The following is a 21,693-nucleotide window of genomic DNA, read 5'->3' on the forward strand; positions in this document are numbered from 1 at the left end:
GAAGGGAAAAAAGGCCTTTTCGCCAGTGAGTTTTCCTCCAGCTAGTGTCAAAAAGTACAGTGACCGATTGATTTGTACACACCGACAAGCAGCCATTACCGAGCGTGGAAAGCTGGATTGCGCTTTTTGCACTTTATAAGAGTTCTGCGAGATTTTTTTTTCTCACAGTCATCTTTTTCTCACACTCAATACCAGGCTATAGACATCCCTATCTAACTCCCTTAGCTTAAAAATATCCACCATGTCCCGGGCACAGTGTGCAGATAGACCGCTGTCAGTTGCATGAGATGTCAACAATCGTCAACAACACCAATGATTGTAGCTTGATAATTAAAAATATCCAGAACAATAAAAGAGCAGGATTTATTTTTAAATTCTGCTCAAGGTTTTCACGGTGAAATAAAAGACAAATTGTTGATCTCCATGTAAGTAAAATCAAAATGGATCATGTAGAATACGTTTTGAATCAATAGGCGGATTTGAGTAAAGCTCATCGATCATTTCGACATCTGGTGGTCGTCACAAGAACCACGAAAAAAGTGTCGTTGGCCAAAAAAGTGCATTGGCAGCATACGGAGAGAGTACGGTTTTCGCGTTTTCTGATTAATCCAATCATTTATGAAAGCTGAAATAGTCGCAAATTGGAAGAAAATTTTGTTTTCTTTGGGATGAGCTTCCATCCAGTGTGTGCTTGCATATGATTTTTCCGATTAAACAGCACATCTCTTGCAGTGCCTCCACCGCACAATCTTGGTTATGAATTCCCGGATTTTTAATTCGCGGCTTATTTGGGTGGGATTTCTTTTCAATAGCTGCTTAAAGACTTTAAGAAGCCATTGCCAGTGGAAAACATGAGACTATATACCAAAAAGTGAAGTAAATTTGATGGAGAAAATTTGATTTTGAATGTAAATAATCGCTTCTGACGACTTTTCTCCCAAACTCTTGCAGCGCACTCTACCACTGGATCCTTCTCGAATCCGCCTATATTAAACTCATTAGTCATATTTAATGAATATTCCCGATTAAAGTTGCATATTGAAGAAAGCTGAATTTGGATGTTTTATGATGTTAGGCTTTTTTAGATTTGACGTACGTTGCTCGGCGTTGGTGTTGGTGTTGGCTACGCTAAACATGAGCTCTTAGCATAGGCCTGCTCAATACACTCAAAAAAGTTTGATTTTCCGTGTATACTATTTGTGTGTGAGTGCTCCATCTGAAAACAAATAGACGTCAAATCATGGCGGGAATCGATTTAGTGTACACGCTTACATATGACTAACGAGTAATGGGTTATAATTGGGTAAATTTCAGTAACAAAAATCGATCAACCCGAAATGAGAGTGAGTGTGAGAAAAAGAAGCGGGCAAATCACAATCTACACATAGGGTAAAATGCCCAATAGTGGACCCCCTAGTAGCGGAATTTTGCACTTCCTGTCATAAGGAGTAGACATTTTCAACATATCAATTCTGCTTGATATCTAATAACAAGTTCTGCATCTCCTCTTCACGATACGTACATAAAACACTCAAATACACGACGTTATTCGTTGAAATTAACATTTTAAAGTCTGACTGAATTCGCCCTATAGTAGACCCCCTGGGGGTCCATAATAGGAAATTGCTCCCCTATAGTCGACACTTCATTTGATTTTCATGTTTCGTTTCGGGACGTTCTTCTTCCCTATTATGGACCCCCCAAAATATTCCTATAATGGACACTTTCGTGTTTATTTTCAAAAGATTTGTAAAAAATCATTCAATTTTGCTTTCCGTTGCATTTCCAATGCATGTCATCAAATCATAGGACTGTAAAGTAGGTTCTCCCGATGGAATTTCATAGCAAAATGTTTACATTGTGCTGTAATAATGCAAAAATGGCTGGAGGGTCCACTATTGGTTGGGGGTCCACTATTGGGCACTTTACCCTAACTCTTCAAATTGGTGAAATCGGCAATACTTATACACACAAAAAAAAATCGTTGGTAAAATTAAAAGAAACGTTGGTAAAATTGAGAAAAACAGTTAGTGATTTTCAGTAGAAAGTATAGGATTGTTAAATCTACCAATAAAAAAATTGTCACTCCGATAACAACGTCAACAAGACCCGACTTTTCAAAATAACATTTTCCTCTCAAAACTAAATGTGTGTTTTACATTAGAATCAACTAATGAGCTGTCAATACAACAAGTGGAGTGTGCTTTTAATGCAACAATTGGGATTTTCTTCAATTTTACTTTACCAAAAGATTTATATATTCTAAATTCATATTATTTTCTTTATTTAAGCCCGTTTTACATACATTTGATAGAATGTTATTCATAATAGCAGCTGGTTGGTTCTGTTGTTCCATAGGAATCCCCCAAGCGCGTTGCACTGGAAACCGAGCTTTGCCGAACTGAGGGTACCTGTCGTTGTCTGTGAGAACCAGCAGCAGCACATTGCAATCCGACCGACGACGAAACCACTATCTAAGGGATGAACTTATTTAGAATGAAAAACACCCAGAAGTTCTGGACCGAAAATATATAAACCCTCTACTCACTCGCACAACACACGCGGATTTGAAACACACGCATACCCCGTGCCCGTCCGTGGCAGCAACAATGCCCTTTCCTTTCGTGACCTGCAAAATAGTTTTATATCGCCAATATATCGAAAAATTAATGAATAAAATTAAACTTACCATGATTGTGATGTTGGAAATTATCTTTTCTTTTTGCAACTGTCACTGACAGATAGTCGTGAGCTGCCAGTTGCATTGTTTTATTCTGTCAGTGTTGCCAAAAATGTGAAATGTTGAGGTTGATTTGATTATTCTACAACATTTTGTTCTGAGAAGTTTGACTGTTAAAATCAGAACTTTGAACTGGAAAAAAACTTTCAAATCAATCAATTTTGCAATTCACTGAAAAGTTTTAGCTCTTAAAAATACCAAATTTCTCGTGTTCTTAAAATAAAATTAGAAAATGTTGGAATCCCAACTTTTTTTTTCTCTGTGTACTGTTCATTATGCCACCTAATGAATGAACCCATATCAAAAAGCGAATAGCAATCATAAGTTAATGAAAACTATAAGTTTCCGAATGTATGTGACTAATGCGATGTATAAGTTTTTTCTTATACATGTCGTTAAGCGCCTGCTTTGGCAAAAAAGTATTAGAAATATTAATAATAAACAACATTAAATTTTTTTTACGTGTAGGTCAATGATGGATAACGTATTTACAAAATTGTCGGATCCATAATTGGTCGATCTTACCGACGTGAACCGATTTTGTCAAAAGGACAACAGGTCTGTGCCACATCAACAAAGAGAAAACAAAAGAACCCAAGAACGAAGTTGGATTTAAAATTAGTGTTTTTTAGGAAAAGTTTTGAAACAGTCTCCTGTATAAAAGTTAACATTGTTCATGTTATATCATTACGAAATAGAAAATTTCATTCCATCATGTTAAATGAAAATATTTGCATCACTTTGTACAACGTTTTTCCTGTACTACAAAATAAGGTAGGTCGTCTAATTTACACATCAATAGTAAAGAATCTATCACTTGATTTTTGTTCTCCCCCAGCTCGCTATCGTACATGTCAGCGACGAACAAATTTCACATCTTTCGTTACAACTCGAAAGACTGCGGAACCTGCCAACGATATACGAAACTGTTTTCTTCAAAATTGATCAACTCCTTCGCAGTGAAACTGTGCCCAAATTCTGGCGTAATTTCGAAAGACCGGAGTCAACACAAAGCACTTATAATCGACATTTTTTTCGCTTCCAACGTGCCGTTCAGGATTTGTATCAAGACTTTGGCCGGTATTACCTTCAATTGAAGCGATTGAATAAACTGAAGCAAGGGATAGTGCTGCCGGTTGATGTGGCCAAAAAGCCCAGTGATTTGAGTGAATTCACTCGATTGTTTCGTTGCGCTCTATTGGCACAGCTTCCTAACGACTTCAATGATTTGGTTTATGAGTTCTACAGCATCGCGTTCAAGGTATTTGCCTTGACGCATGCGGAAGGTGGTGAGTACGAGTGTTTAAACTTTCAACATTTCACAAATGCAATTCCCTCATGTTTTTTCATTCAGAAATTTAGTTTATTTAAAATTTAATCTGATAAAAATTACATTATAACATAGCGATGCATTGAGGTAAAACGGAACCTATCAGCTTTTTAGGAACATGATTGATTTTTCTTACGTTTTATTCCTGCAAGACGAACTGTTCTTATTGATTTTCTAACAACTTACAGATGATTGTATGGATATTCCGGATGCGTATCAATGCACCGCATGTGGCTCAGAAGCGGCCTCATGTCAATGTCAAAGCTTGGCAAATGCTTTCACAAGTACAAATCAACAACTTGCAACAATGGGACTGCTGGATAAGATTGCCGGATTCACTTTGACGACCTTGATCCAGGATCGAATAGACGCCAAGATCGGGGAAACGAAAGAAAATTTTTCTGTTTCACACGTGGATTCGTTGGAGAGATGGCTAAATACGGTGGTGTTGCAATGGCTAACAAGGATCTACAATAGAGGATCGCTGACCATTGAGCCAGGCAACAGTAAGATCCAGGAGGCGATCCGCAACTTCCAAACCAAGTTGAGCTTCTATTTGTACGAGACCTATGCAAATGCAATTATTGATCAATTCTTCGTGATTATAATAGACTTTCCTATGTCGCAAGCGGCAATCGATGATTTGAGACTCTGTTTTGAAAAGATCGATTTAAAAAGTCATTTGGTGAAAACTATGAAGAGCACTTTAGAGAACAAGCTCCTACATCCAGGAGTAGACACCCCAGATATTTTGACCGGTTACGTGGCAGCGATTAAAGCACTGAGGCATCTGGACCAAACAGGAGTGCTTCTGCAAACTATAACAGAGCCTGTTAAAGAGTATCTGAGGAGCCGGCCAGATACGGTTCGATGTGTGGTCACTGGACTGACGGAAGAAGGCTGCTCGGATCTTTCAGAAGAGTTAGCAAGAAGCGATCATATCAAAATGAAAGAGAACGCCAACGAGAAGCTTGAACTGACTGATTGGGAAAATTGGAATCCGGATCCAGTAAACGCTGATGTGGTGATAGCGAAAGATGCTCGATGTGGACGGCCTTCGGATATAATTTCAATGGTAGTCGATATTTATGGTAGCAAGGAATTGTTTGTTAATGAATATCGTAATCTACTTGCCGAAAGATTGCTGTCCCAGCTCGACTCTAACCCAGAAAAGGAGATTCGTAATTTGGAGCTCCTGAAACTTCGCTTTGGTGAAACAATGTTGCATAGTTGTGAAGTTATGTTGAAAGACATGAATGACTCAAAAAGAATCAATGCACACATACTTTCAGAGGAGTCAGGTTTTGTTCAAGAGCGACCGTTTGAACTCTCGGCCTTGGTCGTTTCGTCCCAGTTTTGGCCTACATTCAAAAAAGAAACTATGGAACTTCCTCCGACCATTAAGGATATGTTTAATCAGTATACAAAAGCATTTGAGTCGTTCAAAGACAATCGCACCCTCCAATGGACTCCGTTGAACGGAAAAGTAGTTATCGAACTGGAACTAGACGGTAAAACAACGGAAATGCAAGTCACTCCAGCTCAAGCCACAATTGCCATCCATTTCAGCGAACAAAATGAATGGGATCTTGATAAGCTAGGTCAGAAAATGAATATGCCGCCGTCAATCCTACGCAAGCGAATGGTGTTTTGGCAATCGCAAGGCATGATCCGAGAAACTAAGGAGAATTACTTCGTTCTGAATGATCGAAACAACAAACCGGAGGCAGCGGAAGAACTACAAACGCAGCAACCGGAAATGTGCGAGGACGAAGAGGCGGAAAGCGCTATGGAATCCGCCAGCGACCAACGAGAAGAGGAACTGCAGGTATTTTGGTCTTATATCGAGGCGATGCTCACAAACTTGGATTCGTTGCCGTTGGAACGGATCCATCAGATGTTGAAGATGTTCGCCTCACAGGTTGATTTCACCCCGGACGAGTTGAAAAATATACTGCAGAGGAAAGTTCGAGAACATAAGCTGGTCTATGCTGGCGGTGTATATCAACTACCAAAATCAGGATTTTAATAAATAAAATATAAAAATAATGCTATCCTAATAAAAAATACTTTATCCGTAAAAGCTCATAAAAACGCATCTATATAACTGGGATCTAAACCCTCGGATCCGATCTTACTTTTCACCGCGGGGATGGGCACACCAACTTGAATCATTTTGAAATATTTATCATACGTTGGATCTCTTTTGGTTACCTCCAGTTCATCAGCGGGTTGTTCCGGCAAAGATACATCCTCTGCTGTGCGCTCTTCAATGTCGGTTGGTGTATTTCCCTCTGTTGGAATTTGATTCATAGCGGACACGTCGGCCTCCTTGCGTAATGCGTCTATTGAGGACAGCTTTGCTTCCACGATCGATATGGAAGCTTCTAGGCTTTGTATTTTATGTTCATAACGGATAAACTTACTCTCACAATCCGAAGCAAACTTGTTGAGAAAGTTAACGGTACTTAGCACAAAATGGTTAATGAATGCAACCATTCGTTTTTGATTCGTGGGAGGGAGCTGAGACGAATGTGGATTAGAAAATGTAATTAAAATAGTGTATTATGGACGTACCTCATGTTTTTCCAGTCCTACAGTCTCCATTAGATTTTTTGTTTTGATTATTTCGTCAAAAACTTGAGGCTTCTTTGAATACTGTTCAATGTTCAATGGGAAAATAAAAGAGGATGATAACAATAACGGATTACGAATGGGAAAGAAAGGAATGAAAATGAAACAGCAGCTTCGAGTCGAGCGAATAGGCCTTTTCAAGTGACACCTGTCCACGGCATATATAAAAAAACAAGGCAGGCTTCCCAGGACGGAAAATGTTAGCGTTAGGGATTCGTTAGTCCCTGGTGAGTGACGATAAAAAAAAACAACCGTTTGATCGAAGCGTCGGCTGCGGGCGCAAGACGCAAACGACTTTACTTCAGTATGCAATAAAGAAAATTGGATGAGAAAGTGCGTGAAAAAAATGTCGTTCGTGCTCCGGATTATTTTGTGGCGGCTGTTACCGCTCAATTGTTTGATGGTTACTGTGGCATCGACGAACTATTGGGGTTCGTACCCTACTGTGGAGAGTGGACAAACAGTGTAGAGTGTGTGTAACAGAGAGCGTATTGAGTTCAGTTGAATCAGAGTCGTGATTGAATAAAGATAGTCCCTTGGTGGCCGGTGCGGTTCATAAAGTATCGAGTGCAGTGTTTTCATTTAAATAATCCGATATCACATTTGGCGACGACGGTGAATTATGTAAGTAATCGATTGTATTTTGTGAAAAAAAAGAAAAGCTTACATTTCGGCTTGTGTAAAATTGAATTCGGCACATCATTCATGGGTGAAGAAAAATGGCGGCGTTTGGAAGAAAACATGCTGCAAGTCCTAAAGTGGTGGTTGTGTTACAGTATCTGAGAGCAACAGAGAAGAAAATAAAGTGACAGGGAGGTATAAAGGTGTGCAAACTGGCTAACACCGTTCTCAAGCGGAATCACCCAACCGTCTGTGTCAGGGGACGCATTCTACCTCGATGAGTGCTGGATGCAGAAAGAGGCCCGTGCCTACGGTTGAACGAATTATAAAGCCTCGATCAGCAGTAGTGTGTACTCACACAGGTCTAACTCTGCAGCAACGTTAACTTGCGCATGCGCAACATGGTTGACAACTACTATGTTGTCGACCTATGTGTGAGTGTTGTTTCAGTCTTCATTTCCATCATCAATGCAGCGCTGTAATATAGTGTCCCACACATCCCACTTCAGCTAAAAAAAAAAAGAAACAAAACAAGCAAAAAAAAAGTGTTCGGTCGGGCTTATGAAGACTGCGCTTTAAGCCCGCTTTAAGCCATGCAGCATATTTTGAAGATATGCGGAAAATAGATATGTACTGTGCTTTTTTTGACCGAGTTTGATGTTATATATGGCTAAGGCTATCTCAAACTTTTCTTGCAACCTATTGAAAGCCTTCCACATGCCGTTTGATAGCACATTCTTCAGGAATGGTGGGATATGGTCCATACGCACACTTGATGAAGGTCCGATGACTTAGTACAGCCCTAGATTGATCGATTACAACAGGCTTTTCACTAGCGTGTTATTTGAGTAGGAGGCGCTGTAGCTCCGCAAGTCCTTTTTCTAGTGAGAATACTCAGTCACTGGTATCGGTGTTTCTAATTCTGTCACCGATGAATTGCCGTTCCCATCATTTTATTCGACTATCGATTTAACGGCATCCTGGCATATCTTTCAGCTACTGTTGTTTTTACTGGTGTCTATGTTCGACCAGGGATTCGGTTATGATGTCGTGTTCGTCATCAATTTTATTAACGAGCTGATGCCAAAGTAAAAGAGTTACTAGAGTCGCTCCTCACTTATCACAATAGATCTAACGAATGATCGCAGTTATTAAAATACCCAACAACCCGCATTAATCACTTACTGTTCTTCGAACAGTTACAAATACTCTTTATGGACATAGTTGATATCGTTCCCTATCAACATTAAGTTCTTCGAACAATACATATCTATGGTAAAACAATTACCTCAACCTTAATCAATGAGGTTTACAGGTCTACAGCCTACGAACCATAATCAATATATTACTGATAAAAATCTTTCCTCAAAAAATGAATGAAGGAAATCTTTTCTTACGGTCAACATTCTTAACAACCCGTTGCTTATACAGTCCGGTCTACGAAAACCGCAGCCACTATGGTCGATACGTTATCAGACTACAGTACGATTATGGTCGAGTACTTGCTCCAGTTACCATTATGATTCAACGTGGAACGTAATCGTTTGTATGCGGTATTGATGTGCCCCTGGAAAGGACACGTAAGCCGTACAGTATAACCCGAGCACCATTCCCCTTTGAGCACGAATGCGGGAGACTACTCTAACCTTTCTCTTGCTTCGCATCGCCGTGAATTCGTCGAGAGCAATCCTCAACCCCTTTTCCCGTACGATCGTCATCGCGAGCACACGTAGGCAAGCTAAGCAGCGCATCATCCCGAAATCCTTGAAATCGGACCAGCGGAAACTACCACGGCCAATAGCGACCTTTATGGGACAAACACAATGAATACGTTTGCGTGCGTTTTTTACAGTTTGGATTTATGCGGGAAGGAGAACAAAAAATATCGCTCCTGCTCGTATGACCAACATCTAGGTTGCATCGAAATATTGGTACTGTAAATGTCAAACCGATATTGTTGATAAAACGAAACATTCCTTACAACGTGGTGCATTTTTATCATTTGAATTCAGCTTATTAAAGTCAAATATGATAAAATATTAAAAATGACTACAGCACCACTAATATTCTAGTACTAGACTATTCGTTTTCCACTTTTTTTCATACAATAGCAAAGCAAGCAAAATTTATTGCTTTTTTTTTCTTCTGCGTAATTACAGCAAACAACATTTTTCAAACAAATTTCACATTTCCTTTTCAAATAAACATGATTGCACTTATCGTTCTTTTTTTTTTTTATTTGCGTCCCACAAACTACAAGTGAAACTAGTGTGTCTCTCTAGTATTCCTTCTTATCGAGCATCGCACTAGTGAGCATTGTGCACTAGCATTTGTCCCGAAAGCATTGTGATGCACAAATTTTCGTTTTTAATGAGCTTCCCGCAAATTAACGAAAGTAACAAACATTTGGCTTTTCGGCATTTACCTCTCTTTGAGAATCCCGCTGACGATAATTGTGCGCTAGTTTTCGTCCCGAAAACAATTCTGCGCACATTTTCTTTTTCGATTTGCGTCCCACAAATTAATAAAAGAATTGCCCATCGGCACTTTCTTCTCATCATACTAATGTCTTCTTCAATTTGCGTCCCACAAATTAACAGAAGCATTGCCGTTCCGGCATTTCTTCTCATTGCTGACGATGATCGTACGCTAGTTTTCGTCCCGAAAACATAAAGGAACACATTTTCTTTTTCAATTTGTGTCCCACAAATTAACAAAAGAACTGTCGTTCCGACACTTTTCCTCATCGCGCATCCTGCCGACGATGATTGTGCGTTTGTTTTCGTCCCGAAAACACTAAAGTTGTTTTCGTCCCGAAAACACTAAAGCACATATTTTTCTCCTTTAATTTGCGTCCCACAAATTAACAGAAGAACCGCCTTTTCCGGCGGTTTTATTCCATCAAGCTTCCCGCTAGTGGTAGTTGTGCGGTAGTTTTCGTCCCGAATTACCAACCCGTACAGTTTCTGCTAACTTGCGTCCCACAAACTAGCGAAATGCGGTTTCGTTTTCGCAATATCACGAAATACACACAAGAAATGTCGTCCAACTGTTTAACATCCAGTTGAGTGATTCTCGCTTACACACCTCGGAATTTGTTTTTTATATAATATCATCGATGATATTATACCTGACAGGATCGCCATTGTGCAAACTGGCTAACACCGTTCTCAAGCGGAATCACCCAACCGTCTGTGTCAGGGGACGCATTCTACCTCGATGAGTGCTGGATGCAGAAAGAGGCCCGTGCCTACGGTTGAACGAATTATAAAGCCTCGATCAGCAGTAGTGTGTACTCACACAGGTCTAACTCTGCAGCAACGTTAACTTGCGCATGCGCAACATGGTTGACAACTACTATGTTGTCGACCTATGTGTGAGTGTTGTTTCAGTCTTCATTTCCATCATCAATGCAGCGCTGTAATATAGTGTCCCACACAAAAGGAATACTCTTCACATGGTGTTAAATGCTCTCGAGCAAATATTTCATCTGTTTTTCTTTACATGTGTGCGTTTTGATTTCAATGTTTGAGAAGGCGAATTGTGAGGAAGAAGATGAGAATTGAACGTTTCGTTAGCGGAAAAAAAGCGTAATGAAGCATTGCTTGGATTTTTTTTTGGTTTGTTTGTTGGTTTGTTTACATTGTGATAAGAGAAAGAGAGAGAGAGCTAAAAAAGGGATTTCGTAGAAGAAACAGTTCACAGTGGCTCAAATGGATCTCATTGATGTTTTTTGGGATTTGTGGCCAAATCAGAAACATTGGACACCACCAAGGTAAAGGAAGACGAACATAAAAGCAAAATACGATTCAACATGAAAAGGTAAGTGATTAGTGTTTAATATTTTTTGGAGCTTGAATCGAATTGATTTTACATTGAGAAAAACATCCCATTACCGATGTTTTCACTATATATAGTATATTTTGATAGTGTAATTAATCGGAATCGCTTTGCCGTGGAGAATTAGCGGGTTCGCTACACCATGGAGAGTTAGCGGGTTCGCTATAAACTAAATAATATTAAATATATAATATTTAAGCAGGAAAGCGGAATCGCTATGAGAATGGATATCCATGCGAAATATGTGAATTTCGAATAAGCGGGTTCGCTTTATTGATAAAAACGAGCGGGATCGCTTCGAATGAAACAAGCGGGATCGCTTCGAATAAAATGAGCGGATTCGCTTCTATTTCATTGAGGTGCGGAATCGCAAACAAAATTATTACCGATTTAACAAAAATAAATAAATTAATAAATAAAGCTTAGCGGGTTCGCAAAACTAAACGAAATCAGCATATATATTTTCTTCAACAAATTTCTATATTCGTAATAGATTGTAAGATAATGGGAATGAATGATGTGCCGAATGATTAAATTTAGCATCAACTTATGTAAAGTGAAAGGAAAAAAATGTATTTTACAATCAAATTATTCCAACAGGGCTGGTAACGATTGTCGTGTGAGAGCGTTTCAAACGTCTATTGAGTCATCTCAGCTACCAGTAGCATGGAGCAAGTGGAAAAGGGATTTAGAATCCTATTTTGATGCGGAGAATATTGTTTCTCAATACGAGAAAAGGGCCAAGTTGCTATACTTGGGTGGCCCTGATCTGAGAGATGTTTTTGATAATCTGCCAGACATTGACAAAGTGTCTCACGTACTCGTGAATCCTCCGTATTATGACGCAGCAATTGCAAAGCTTGATGCCCATTTCGAGCCGTTCCGACGACGCATATATGAGCGTCATAATTTTCGACAAATTTCTCAGAAACCGTCAGAGCGGTTCTCCGATTTTATTCTACGATTACGTACACAGGTTAAACGTTGTGAGTACAGCCAACCGGACGAAATGATTGTCGATCAGGTTGTGGAGAAGTGTACATCGAATAAACTACGACAGAAGCTTTTGAAAAGGGATATGTGTTTAGAGGAGGTAGAGGCGCTTGGAACAAGCCTGGAAGAAAGCGAAAGGCATTTATGTGAATTCAATAGAACGCCGGTTGGTTCGATTAATAGATTAGCGTATCAGAGTCAAAAGTCAGCAGTTACCAAAATACCAGATGATTTCAAGAAATCGTATCAATGGTCGAGGAATCGTTTTCCGTCCTCAAATGTCGGTAGAAGTTATCCTCGCTCAGAGCCCGTCTGTTTCGCTTGTGGGAAAAAGGGACATGTTAAAGGGGCTGAAGTCTGTCCGGCTGCTAAAGCACAATGCATGAAATGCCGAGGATTCGGACATTTTGCTCGACAGTGTCTGAAGAGACCCAACAGTGATCAACGTGGACCGCTTCCTGTGAAACGGGTCAGAGCGGTACACGAAGTGGAGGAACGTGGAAATGACAACGATGGCTATATTTTTTACGCTATGGGACAAAACACGTTCTTGTTCAAGATCGGTGGCGTAGAGTTACCGATGGTCATTGACTCGGGGGCAGCTGCAAATATAATCAGTTTGCAGATTTGGAACGACATGAAGCGGTTGGGCAAAGACTAATTAAGACGTTCATGTCCCATACAATTGTTCTGTTTTTCAGTGCTCATGAAGTACTAGGTCATAAAATTGCATAACCATTGATTAAAATCACCTTGATTCTAGTACTGAGCTAAGTGACCAGTACCTCTTCATGAGTTGCTAAGGCGACTTGACAATTGTTATGTAAATCAAAACATTGGAAAAAATGGAAGACGGTTTGTATTTGTATCAACTTTAGGGTTAACAATTTCTTTTGTTCTAGATCTGGAAGTAGCGAAATAGCGGAAAATGTAGTGATCATGTGATACTGATTACGAGACTGACTCCGACAATGAATTGCGTCTTATTACGGATTTGTACGCACCGTTGCGGCCTTGTAAGTTTTTTTTTGGCTGTGGTTTGAGCATGGCGCTCGGAATATTACTTTCAAATTCCGGAGTCTCCCATAAACACTCAAGATGAAGAGGAGAAAACATATTCCGAGCATGAAATTGAGCAGTTTGAGTACCTTCTACCTTCTTCTCCAATGGATAAAAAGCCTTCTGCGAGCCCCTTTCTGGTTCATCTTGGTTGTGCAACATTATACCTACTACCGATAGCACTGCTTCCATTGCCGTCATGCCGACCTTCTGTGTTGAATGATGGCTTTCGAATCGCTCCTAATATCAACTCCTTATTCGCCCTTGTTTTAGGCGTACCTTGAAACTGATTAACTCTTCCCTATGCGGCTGATGGCACACTTTCGCCACATAAGCCTTAGCATGTGTCTTTACCAACGACTGAGTATCATCTGCAGTACTTCTGTCTGGTTGAACATGTGTTGGCGTTGTAGAAGAAGGCGTCGGAATAACACCAGAATGACGGAAATCTGATCTGCAACCGCTCGAAGGTCTATGTTGAAATCCCTTTGTGCCATCCGTTCAAGTACGTCCAAGAGTTGCAGTTGGTTTCCACGCTGCGTATCGGTTTCTGGCACATAACGACGCAATCTTTTATAGTAATTCACAAGTCAATTTCTTCCAGCTTGATCGGAACAACAACAAAATCATTGGTCAGCGAGTACTCAGTGTTCAACACTGTGCCTCCGTTTTCGGGTTGACGTAAGGCCACCCTCAAAAACTGATAACATGTTTCAATAGGATCCTCTACTGAGTATTCACGGATTAATAACTCGTATTCCACCTCATCTTCCTCCAGATCATTCCCTCAAGTCAAATAGTAGTAGTTAATTATTAAAATTAGATGTGTAGTAAACTTTTCGCTTTTCGAAGACATCATGGAGATCAAGTATAATAAATAGCCGAGGAAACAATGTTGAAGTTGTTTATAATATGATATAGAAGATCATCAATTGATATTTCCACTTCCGCAGATTGAAGGTGTAGAAACAGATTTTTTTAGATTAATATTTCCCCATAGAGACACCGTGTATAAATCCGCATCATCCTTTAAGCGCTAAACGCAATGGAACGGAATAGCGACGATAGTGGGAATATTTAACAGAAAATATTTGGGCCAGCTGTCAAATCTAACCGGTACCATCGCCGTTCTGTTCCATTGCTAATTAAACGAGTAAAATTCACGTTGATCGCTACCGACACGAAGGCCATTCTGCCGACAGGCAGTACATAATAGAGCCAACATATCCTGCTGAGCAAACTGTGGCTCATTCCAACACTGACCAGACGTTATCAGATACTTACACTACTTTGTTCAAGATTTTAAAGTATCGTCATATCACAATGGTCAGTTAGCTTGATAGCTAAAAACTAAGAGTTTATTCCGCATTGGTTTTCCATACTGGATTTTCCCAGTTCGTATTTACGTAAACAGTCGCAACTGTCTCGTACCAAACTTTAATTGGCTTGTTGCCATAGACTACTGCAGTGCAAGGTCGGTGAAAGTGAAGATATTCATCGAAATGTCAAACTTGGGTACCGAGGGACCAAATGCAGTACTAGAAGTGGTCCCTCGAATGAGCTCTACAGTGACGTCTTAGTTAGTCTTTGGGTTGGGTGTCAAGACTGCAAATATGACCACTGAGGTGGAAAAAGACTTCACTGCTTACGCTTCTAGTAAGCCAATGGAAATGGTTGGAAGTTTCACAGCAGTGATTGAAGGAGGAGAAAGGAAAACCGAAGCAGTGTTCTACGTACACACAAAAAACAAAAATTGTTTAATTAAATAATTTGACCTTTACATTTAAAAATTGTATTTATTTCATCAAAATAAAAGTTTATTTTTTACTGTGAAAATGATATTTTTAATTTGAAAGTCTGTTTTTAATGTAAAATAAAAAGTGTTTTCTTTCAGTGTGAGTATTTTAAAAGTGTCAAGCCGCCAAGCAAAACACCCGTAGCCATCTGCCAAACAACAAAATTTTGAAATCCGCACGCAGTAGGTACAGACGGTACAGACATCCTATTTAATGGAGAATTATTCTCAATTAGATTAAATATAAATATCCGGAAAAGTGGATAATTAATGGAAGGTAGGTCACAAAGATTTCAGTCATGATTTATAGTTAATAAATTATTGGATATTTTCTGTATATTTTCTTAGGTTGCCGCTGTGAAGCGATGAATTTAGCTCCATCGGTCTGCGGATTTTCCCCTGAGATAAACAACTTCGCATCGCATTCTCTCAAACTGAAAACGTTGCTCTAGGCTACAGGCAACGGAAGGTAAGCATTCAACCAAACTCGAACTAGTCCCGTCCAATGAGCAGGTTGAATTCGCTGGAAGTTTCACCCATCCTCCTCGTCTTCCTTTGTTGAAAAAAAAAATTAGAGCCAGATATAAATTTCTAACGACTTGAACCTGTCCATTGGACGGGACTAGTATTTATACAATGACTTCAGATATTTTCCTCTTCCTCTTCCCCAGATCGTTCCAGTCAATTGGAATCACCTGTACAATGATAGAGCAATGGAAAGCATACAATGATAGAGCGATGCAAAAGGACCGAGAGTGTGACGCGGGGGAACAACGCTGGCCAAATTTCGGATCTATAAAATACCATCGATAGTAAGTAGGAACATACATACATATTTGTTTACCATAAATCAATCGGGCAGTGCTATTTTTGCATTTTGCCACTAAATAATTAACTCTAGAAAATAAAATCAATTTGTGCTAATTTTTATTCTTGTTTGTTTTAGCGGAATCGACGTCAGTATTGTTGCTGACGAATAAACATGGTTCGAGAGTCATCAGTGTTGGATCGGAAGATCACAGTTATAGGGCTGTCGAGAGCAAAAGCACCTGGAAAATCAACGTGTAGTTAAATAACATCCATTATTGTATAATAAAATATGTCTATAAAACTGGTTCTTCTTGATTGTTTTGAGAAAAGCTACTAATAGCGATGATATCATCATTTGGAATAAAAATATTTCACTTTTATTTTTCACAGTGAACTTTTTTTCTATATGACAGTTCGACAATTTATTTAAAAAGTTCAAACTTTTAATTTTAGAACAGCTTGCAGCTTTTAAACTATGGTTGCCGTAACAGTTAACGTACTTTTATTTTGAATACTTAGAACTCTCTACGAAAAAGAACCAACGCAACTTTTTATTTTTACCAATGGTTTTTTTAATTTTAACAATGGTTTTTCTTTCTGTGTAGCGAAGGAAGGTCGACAATGTCTGTTAGGGGACCGAACAGCTAAAGAGTTGAACGTATTAAAGGTTGGTTTCAACATCTGTAATATCGAGCAACAGGAGTTCACAAAGTTCAAGGGGGTAGTTGTCGAAATACCTATTGACGACAACGTGCAGCCTGTCCAGCAGCCCTACCGGCGGGTGCCGTTTGCTCTCGAGGAGAAAGTAGAGGAGAAAATACGAGCAATGTTGGCACAGGGAATAATTGAACGAGTACGCGGATCATCACGGTGGGTTTCACCTACACTGGTGGAAATAAAATATGGATTTGCATAAGTTATGCCTTATGAAACACCAGAAGTTCATTTCATAGTCGCTTCATAAGGCTACTATGAAAATCATAATCATTGGTATTGATTGCATAGATATGCCTTATGAATTCCAATGTTTATCCTTATGAATCAAAATCATAAGGTAGTCTTATGGAGCAGCATGTGATTTCAAGTGTTCATCCACGGGAAAATATTATTGTCAATTGTCATTAATTTTCATTCCCGACTGATCATATTTTATTCAAATAATTTAGCTAATCAGCAACGTCTTAAATCGAATTTCTGGTATCGGATACAGGTAAGATTATAGTCAAGAAATGCTGGGATTGAATTCAGATGTGGTTCACTGATTGGTTCAGCATAAAAACAGTCTTCTTATCATTAACCATAATTGTGATTCTCCCAGCAAATCCGTTCGAATGCGGCAACAACCAGAGGTTGGAAGCTGCTGAATTGTTGTTTTCCTGTCACATCAAATAATCCCATCTCGTATCTCTAGCTACATACCGTCAGTAAACCCGATCCCAAGGTTGTTCTCCCATATGAGAAAATCGATTGTACCGGTCTCAAGATATTAGGAGTTCGATTCCGGAATCTCGGCCCGAATGCTCAATGGAAGCAGTCCTGGAACATGTGTTTGTTGATCTGCTGCTGGTGTTTCAATGACAGATGACTAACACTAGATTCTTCTGGCGGCTATTCCTGGAACGGTGAGTTTAATGTTGAATTTACTATTACTGAATCTGAATGTGACTAAATGTATGCTTCCACATTTATCACCAGACATGGATCCTGAAATGCGAAAGACTCCCAGCAAAAGACCATCGTTAAACTTTTTGCCTTGTCATTCATCATAAATTGCACAGCAAGCGGAAAAAAAATCATTAAATGATTCACTCCGAACGAGTGTAATCTGTATTGCCAGCAGCAACTGTTGATCAACGTCGACAAATTTGGCATCAGCGTAATATGTAGTGGAAAGGAAATCAAGCAATCGGAAACCTATGAAGAAATATATAAATTCGGATTTGAAGAATTCTGCGTGGTGAAGGAGTCACGGAAGAAAGTATAGAGCTTTACGAGTTCTTCTGATATGAATTATGTTTTGTTACTATCCACCCGGAAGAAGTAAAGCAAATATATCGTTGAGGCAACGGCAAAAGAAAGGTTGCTGGAGAAGTGTAAGTCCTGGAATTTGGCCCTCATGAAACCAGATCCTAGTTTGCGTTCGCTGGAAGCAGTGAATGACGCATTGTTGAACAGTGAGGATGATGACGATGTTATTACTGTCGATTTGGGATCGCCGGAAATAAGAAGGAGAAGGTGGATGAAAAGACAAGCTCCAATGTATTTGACAACCAATCTCTATGATGCACAACATCGTTTTGCTTTTTTGGTGAAAGTGGTAAGAAAGCATGAGGGCATGCCTGTCCTGGAGAGTGCTGTCCGACTGGTGAAAATTGTAGCTGCTTTGCTCTATTGTGACCAACTTGAAAGTCAAGCTCAAGACAATAGTGTGGTAAGTTTGTGCATTTGTTATTCAGGGTTTAACTAGATACATATTTTAAATGATTCACTGTAGTGTATACAATCCGTCTAGCATATTTTTCGGATGGGAAACAATCTTGGCTCCCTGGGCACACTGGTCACACAACCAGAATTGATTGAATAACAAAATGCCTGGCTGTATCTCAATCAGGTCTCGCTCCATTCCATTTGAAAGCGGAGTGGGTGGAGGTATAGCTGGCGTTTTCTTTGGTGGTAGAGCTTCCCAGAACTCAATCTGTCCAGCCATCAACCTGCGGCTGGGTATGTTTGTCCAGCAGATCCAAATGCCTGTCCAAGCGGGATATTCAAATCATCAGATCCTCAATCAATCATTAGCACAACATATCCTTTTTTGGTCCAGATGCTGAATAACATTGAGGTGAGTATTAAGTATGACTACATTTGCTGTTCACTTGGTTATGCATTTTCTAATTTTAGCAACTACATGTCACGCAGAATAATTTACAATGAGCTGATTGATTTTCCAATAATCAAATGTCGTTGATTCCAATAATAAAGCAACAAATGGATTACAGATGGATTACAGAAACAATCACCTACAAAAAGTAATCTTGAACAAGCATTCTGGAAACATCAACCACCTGGCAAATAGCTTCCATCGTGAACTGAATGATCTAACTGTCGTGACCGGGTATCCTCGTCCCGCAGTTCATCGTCGTGAATAACATCACCAGCGATGGCTCGACACTCCGACCAGCAGAGACCTTTGTCACCAATTGGCTCGATGTCGTTGGGAACACTTCTCCAGGTTTCAGGACTCACAATTCTCCACCAGAGATGACTCGACGCTCCAGAATGTTTGTTCAATTTTACTTTTTGTGGTTTCTGCAATCCACCAATTGGTTGCTTTATTAACGGAATCATCGATATTTTATTACATATTTTAAGAACAATCAGCTCATTGTAAAATAATCTGCGTAACTTTTAGTGGCTAAAATTCGGAAACGGAGAACTAAGTAAAAAATTTAACAAGATTGAACAAGAAAAGGATCTGCGGTGCTAATAATTGAATGAGTATTTGATGATTCAAATATCCCGCTTGGACATGCATTTGGATCTACTGGACAATCATACGCAGCAGCAGGTTTGATGGCTGTGCAGATGGAGTTCTGGGCCACAACCATCAAAAACGCCAGCTATACCTCCACCCACTCCGCTTTCAAATTCAATGGACCGGGACCTGATTGAGATAGCTTTGCAATGGTTTATTAAGAGAATTTATGCAGCCAGGTATGTTGTTGTTTAATCCATTCTGGTTCTGTGTAAAAGCAATTTAGAATCAATGGTTGCATCTATATTGTAAAGATTTTATTCATTATTTTATTGATGTAGTTTATTTTGACTTTGAATTTAAGACTTAAGTTGTTTTATACGAGGTTGAATTAACTGCGAAAGACCGAAGATGGCCATGCTTTTCATGAATCTGAAAAGTTATAATCAAATGGTGGAATTGAATGGAATATGAGTCGTGTTTTACTTTTGTGAATTCTTTTTTAATAGAACTATTTTTATCCTAAACAAGTTGGACACACTGAAGTCTCGCTTAACTTTTCAAAAGAACCTAAGTAACATTTTTTCCATGAATTAATTTGAGTACTTCAATCAAAAGCTTTCATGTTGGTCTGTTGGTTGTAATATTCAAATTATGTAATTCATGAAAAAATGTTGGTTAGGTACTTTTGAAAAGTTAAGCGAGAAGTCTTTTTCACCTTCAATGACTACATACCAACTGGAACTTGACCAGCTTTCCAACTTAGTGTTCTATAAGCTTTTCCACAGTCATTAAATGAAAGCTTTTTTATTGCCGTCAACTGCTTGAATACCATGCATCTTGTGCCCAGATAGCCGAGAATGTTTCCCATCTGAAAATATGCTAGAGGGAATTGTACACACTACAGTAAATCATTTAAAATGTATATCACACACAATAGTCACAATAGAGCAAAGTAGCTAAGATTTTTACCAGTCGGACAGCATTCTTCAGGACAGGAATTCTCTCACTCATGGCGCGTTTTCTTACCATTATCACCAAGAAATTCGATGGGCGTTTCCTAGCTCTTCGAATTGAAACATTCGATCGATAGGAGAAGTGTGCATAATTGGCACCAAACTTTTTCACACGTCCGTGGAAGTGGGCTAATGGTATAATAACGCAGTAATAACGTCGTCATCATCCTCATTGTTCTACAATACGTCATTTGCCGCTTCCAGCGAACGCATACCCGACTCTTGTTCCATGAGGGTGGAATTCCAGCTTCCACTTCTCCAGCGACCTTTCTTTTGCAGTTGCCTTTGTCGAGTTTCGCAACTTCATCAACGATATGCTTGCTTTACTTCTTCCGGGTGGATGGTAGCACAAGATGACACATATCAAAAGAACTCTTTAAGTTTTATACTTTCTGGGTTTCTTCCGCAATTCCTTCTTCACCATGAGTCCTGAATCCATGGATGAGTCCTCCGCTCTGACAATAAGCCAGCACTCTCTGTTGGTTGGAGCGTCGAGCCATCGAAAGTGGTGCTATTCGCGAAAATGAAGCACGGAACGAGGATGCCCGTCACGACACTAAAAACTGCTCTTCAAAATAACTTGTCGGAAATGAAGTTATGTAAAGAACATGTAGATACTACCATGGTCTTTAAGCGACGGTGCTGGTTCTACTAGTTAACAATCTCGCCTGAATCAGTGAAAGATGCCCGCTATCGACACAAATATGGGACACGATTTTACTGATTTCTGTGCTTCTGGAACGACAGCTAAATACATGCATTGCACTGCTTTATCGAGGCGGTTTGAGCAGTTTACAAGGAAACAAGTGAGTATGCTCGAATAAATTATCCCAATATATTAATTGTAATTTTTTTGATTAATAATAAATCCCAATTATTTTTATAGCACCTGGTTTACTTATCTTGGAAGAATTGGAGATGGATAGCTAGATTCCTCGGCCGATACTGCCAGTGAAGATTGGCCTGCTAATCAACGTTTTTTTTACTGATTTAGTTCCTGAGTTGGACCTGGAATATTATATAGGACACTGAAATGTATTTGTATTTTGTGATATTAATAAAGTTGGGAATCTATTGAAACTTCCAAAATGAAACTTTATAATTACACATTCACGAAATAATTTTATTTTTTACTGGGAAAAATCATATTTAAAAGTGGATAAAATTATATTGATATCGTAAGAATTTCATAAATCAAGCTTATGAAATTTCATAAGGTTGATTAATGAAATTAGTAAGGCAAACATAACATAAACATATATGTTTATTATGAACCTGGTTCATCCGAAGTTCATGCTGATTCATAAGGCTACCTTATGAATTCCAAACCGATTCCTTGTGGCTAATTTTCATAAGGTAAACTAATAAACTTCGGAAGGTTTT

The 21,693-nt window shown here is 39.2% G+C and overlaps 3 protein-coding genes and 2 long non-coding RNA genes across 7 annotated transcripts; 3 read left to right on the plus strand and 2 right to left on the minus strand.

Moving 5' to 3' along the window:
• Positions 1-2,290: 2,290 nt before the first annotated feature.
• LOC134215432 (uncharacterized) lies at positions 2,291-2,979 on the minus strand. Its single transcript, XM_062694629.1, has 3 exons — positions 2,690-2,979; positions 2,549-2,629; positions 2,291-2,474 (listed from the first exon to the last, which is right to left on the minus strand). The coding sequence occupies exons 1-3, from the start codon at positions 2,763-2,765 to the stop codon at positions 2,323-2,325; spliced, it is 309 nt and encodes a 102-aa protein (XP_062550613.1). The 5' UTR covers positions 2,766-2,979; the 3' UTR covers positions 2,291-2,322.
• Positions 2,980-3,297: 318 nt separating this feature from the next.
• Positions 3,298-6,119, plus strand: LOC134211122 (anaphase-promoting complex subunit 2). The gene is made up of 3 exons (XM_062687755.1): positions 3,298-3,514; positions 3,579-4,029; positions 4,259-6,119. Exons 1-3 carry the CDS (start codon positions 3,455-3,457, stop codon positions 6,097-6,099), a joined length of 2,352 nt encoding a protein of 783 aa, XP_062543739.1. The 5' UTR covers positions 3,298-3,454; the 3' UTR covers positions 6,100-6,119.
• LOC134211123 (WASH complex subunit 3) lies at positions 6,058-6,802 on the minus strand. Its single transcript, XM_062687756.1, has 2 exons — positions 6,648-6,802; positions 6,058-6,593 (listed from the first exon to the last, which is right to left on the minus strand). The coding sequence occupies exons 1-2, from the start codon at positions 6,675-6,677 to the stop codon at positions 6,156-6,158; spliced, it is 468 nt and encodes a 155-aa protein (XP_062543740.1). The 5' UTR covers positions 6,678-6,802; the 3' UTR covers positions 6,058-6,155.
• A 413-nt stretch (positions 6,803-7,215) lies between these two features.
• LOC134211124 (uncharacterized) lies at positions 7,216-16,674 on the plus strand. Of its 3 annotated transcripts, none has more exons than XR_009978931.1 (5): positions 7,216-7,328; positions 15,112-15,289; positions 15,361-15,481; positions 15,684-15,824; positions 16,490-16,674. It is a non-coding gene; the product is annotated as an uncharacterized LOC134211124 (long non-coding RNA). The 3 variants fall into 3 exon arrangements; XR_009978932.1 differs by lacking the exon at positions 16,490-16,674 and adding an exon at positions 16,428-16,445; XR_009978930.1 differs by lacking the exon at positions 16,490-16,674 and adding an exon at positions 15,959-16,108 and having other exon boundaries at positions 7,219-7,328.
• Positions 16,675-17,190: 516 nt separating this feature from the next.
• LOC134215433 (uncharacterized) lies at positions 17,191-21,666 on the plus strand. The gene is made up of 3 exons (XR_009980154.1): positions 17,191-17,444; positions 17,518-21,116; positions 21,197-21,666. It is a non-coding gene; the product is annotated as an uncharacterized LOC134215433 (long non-coding RNA).
• Positions 21,667-21,693: the final 27 nt, after the last annotated feature.

The sequence above is a fragment of the Armigeres subalbatus genome, chromosome 2 (assembly GCF_024139115.2).
Source record: "Armigeres subalbatus isolate Guangzhou_Male chromosome 2, GZ_Asu_2, whole genome shotgun sequence".
In the NCBI taxonomy this organism is placed as follows: domain Eukaryota; kingdom Metazoa; phylum Arthropoda; class Insecta; order Diptera; family Culicidae; genus Armigeres; species Armigeres subalbatus.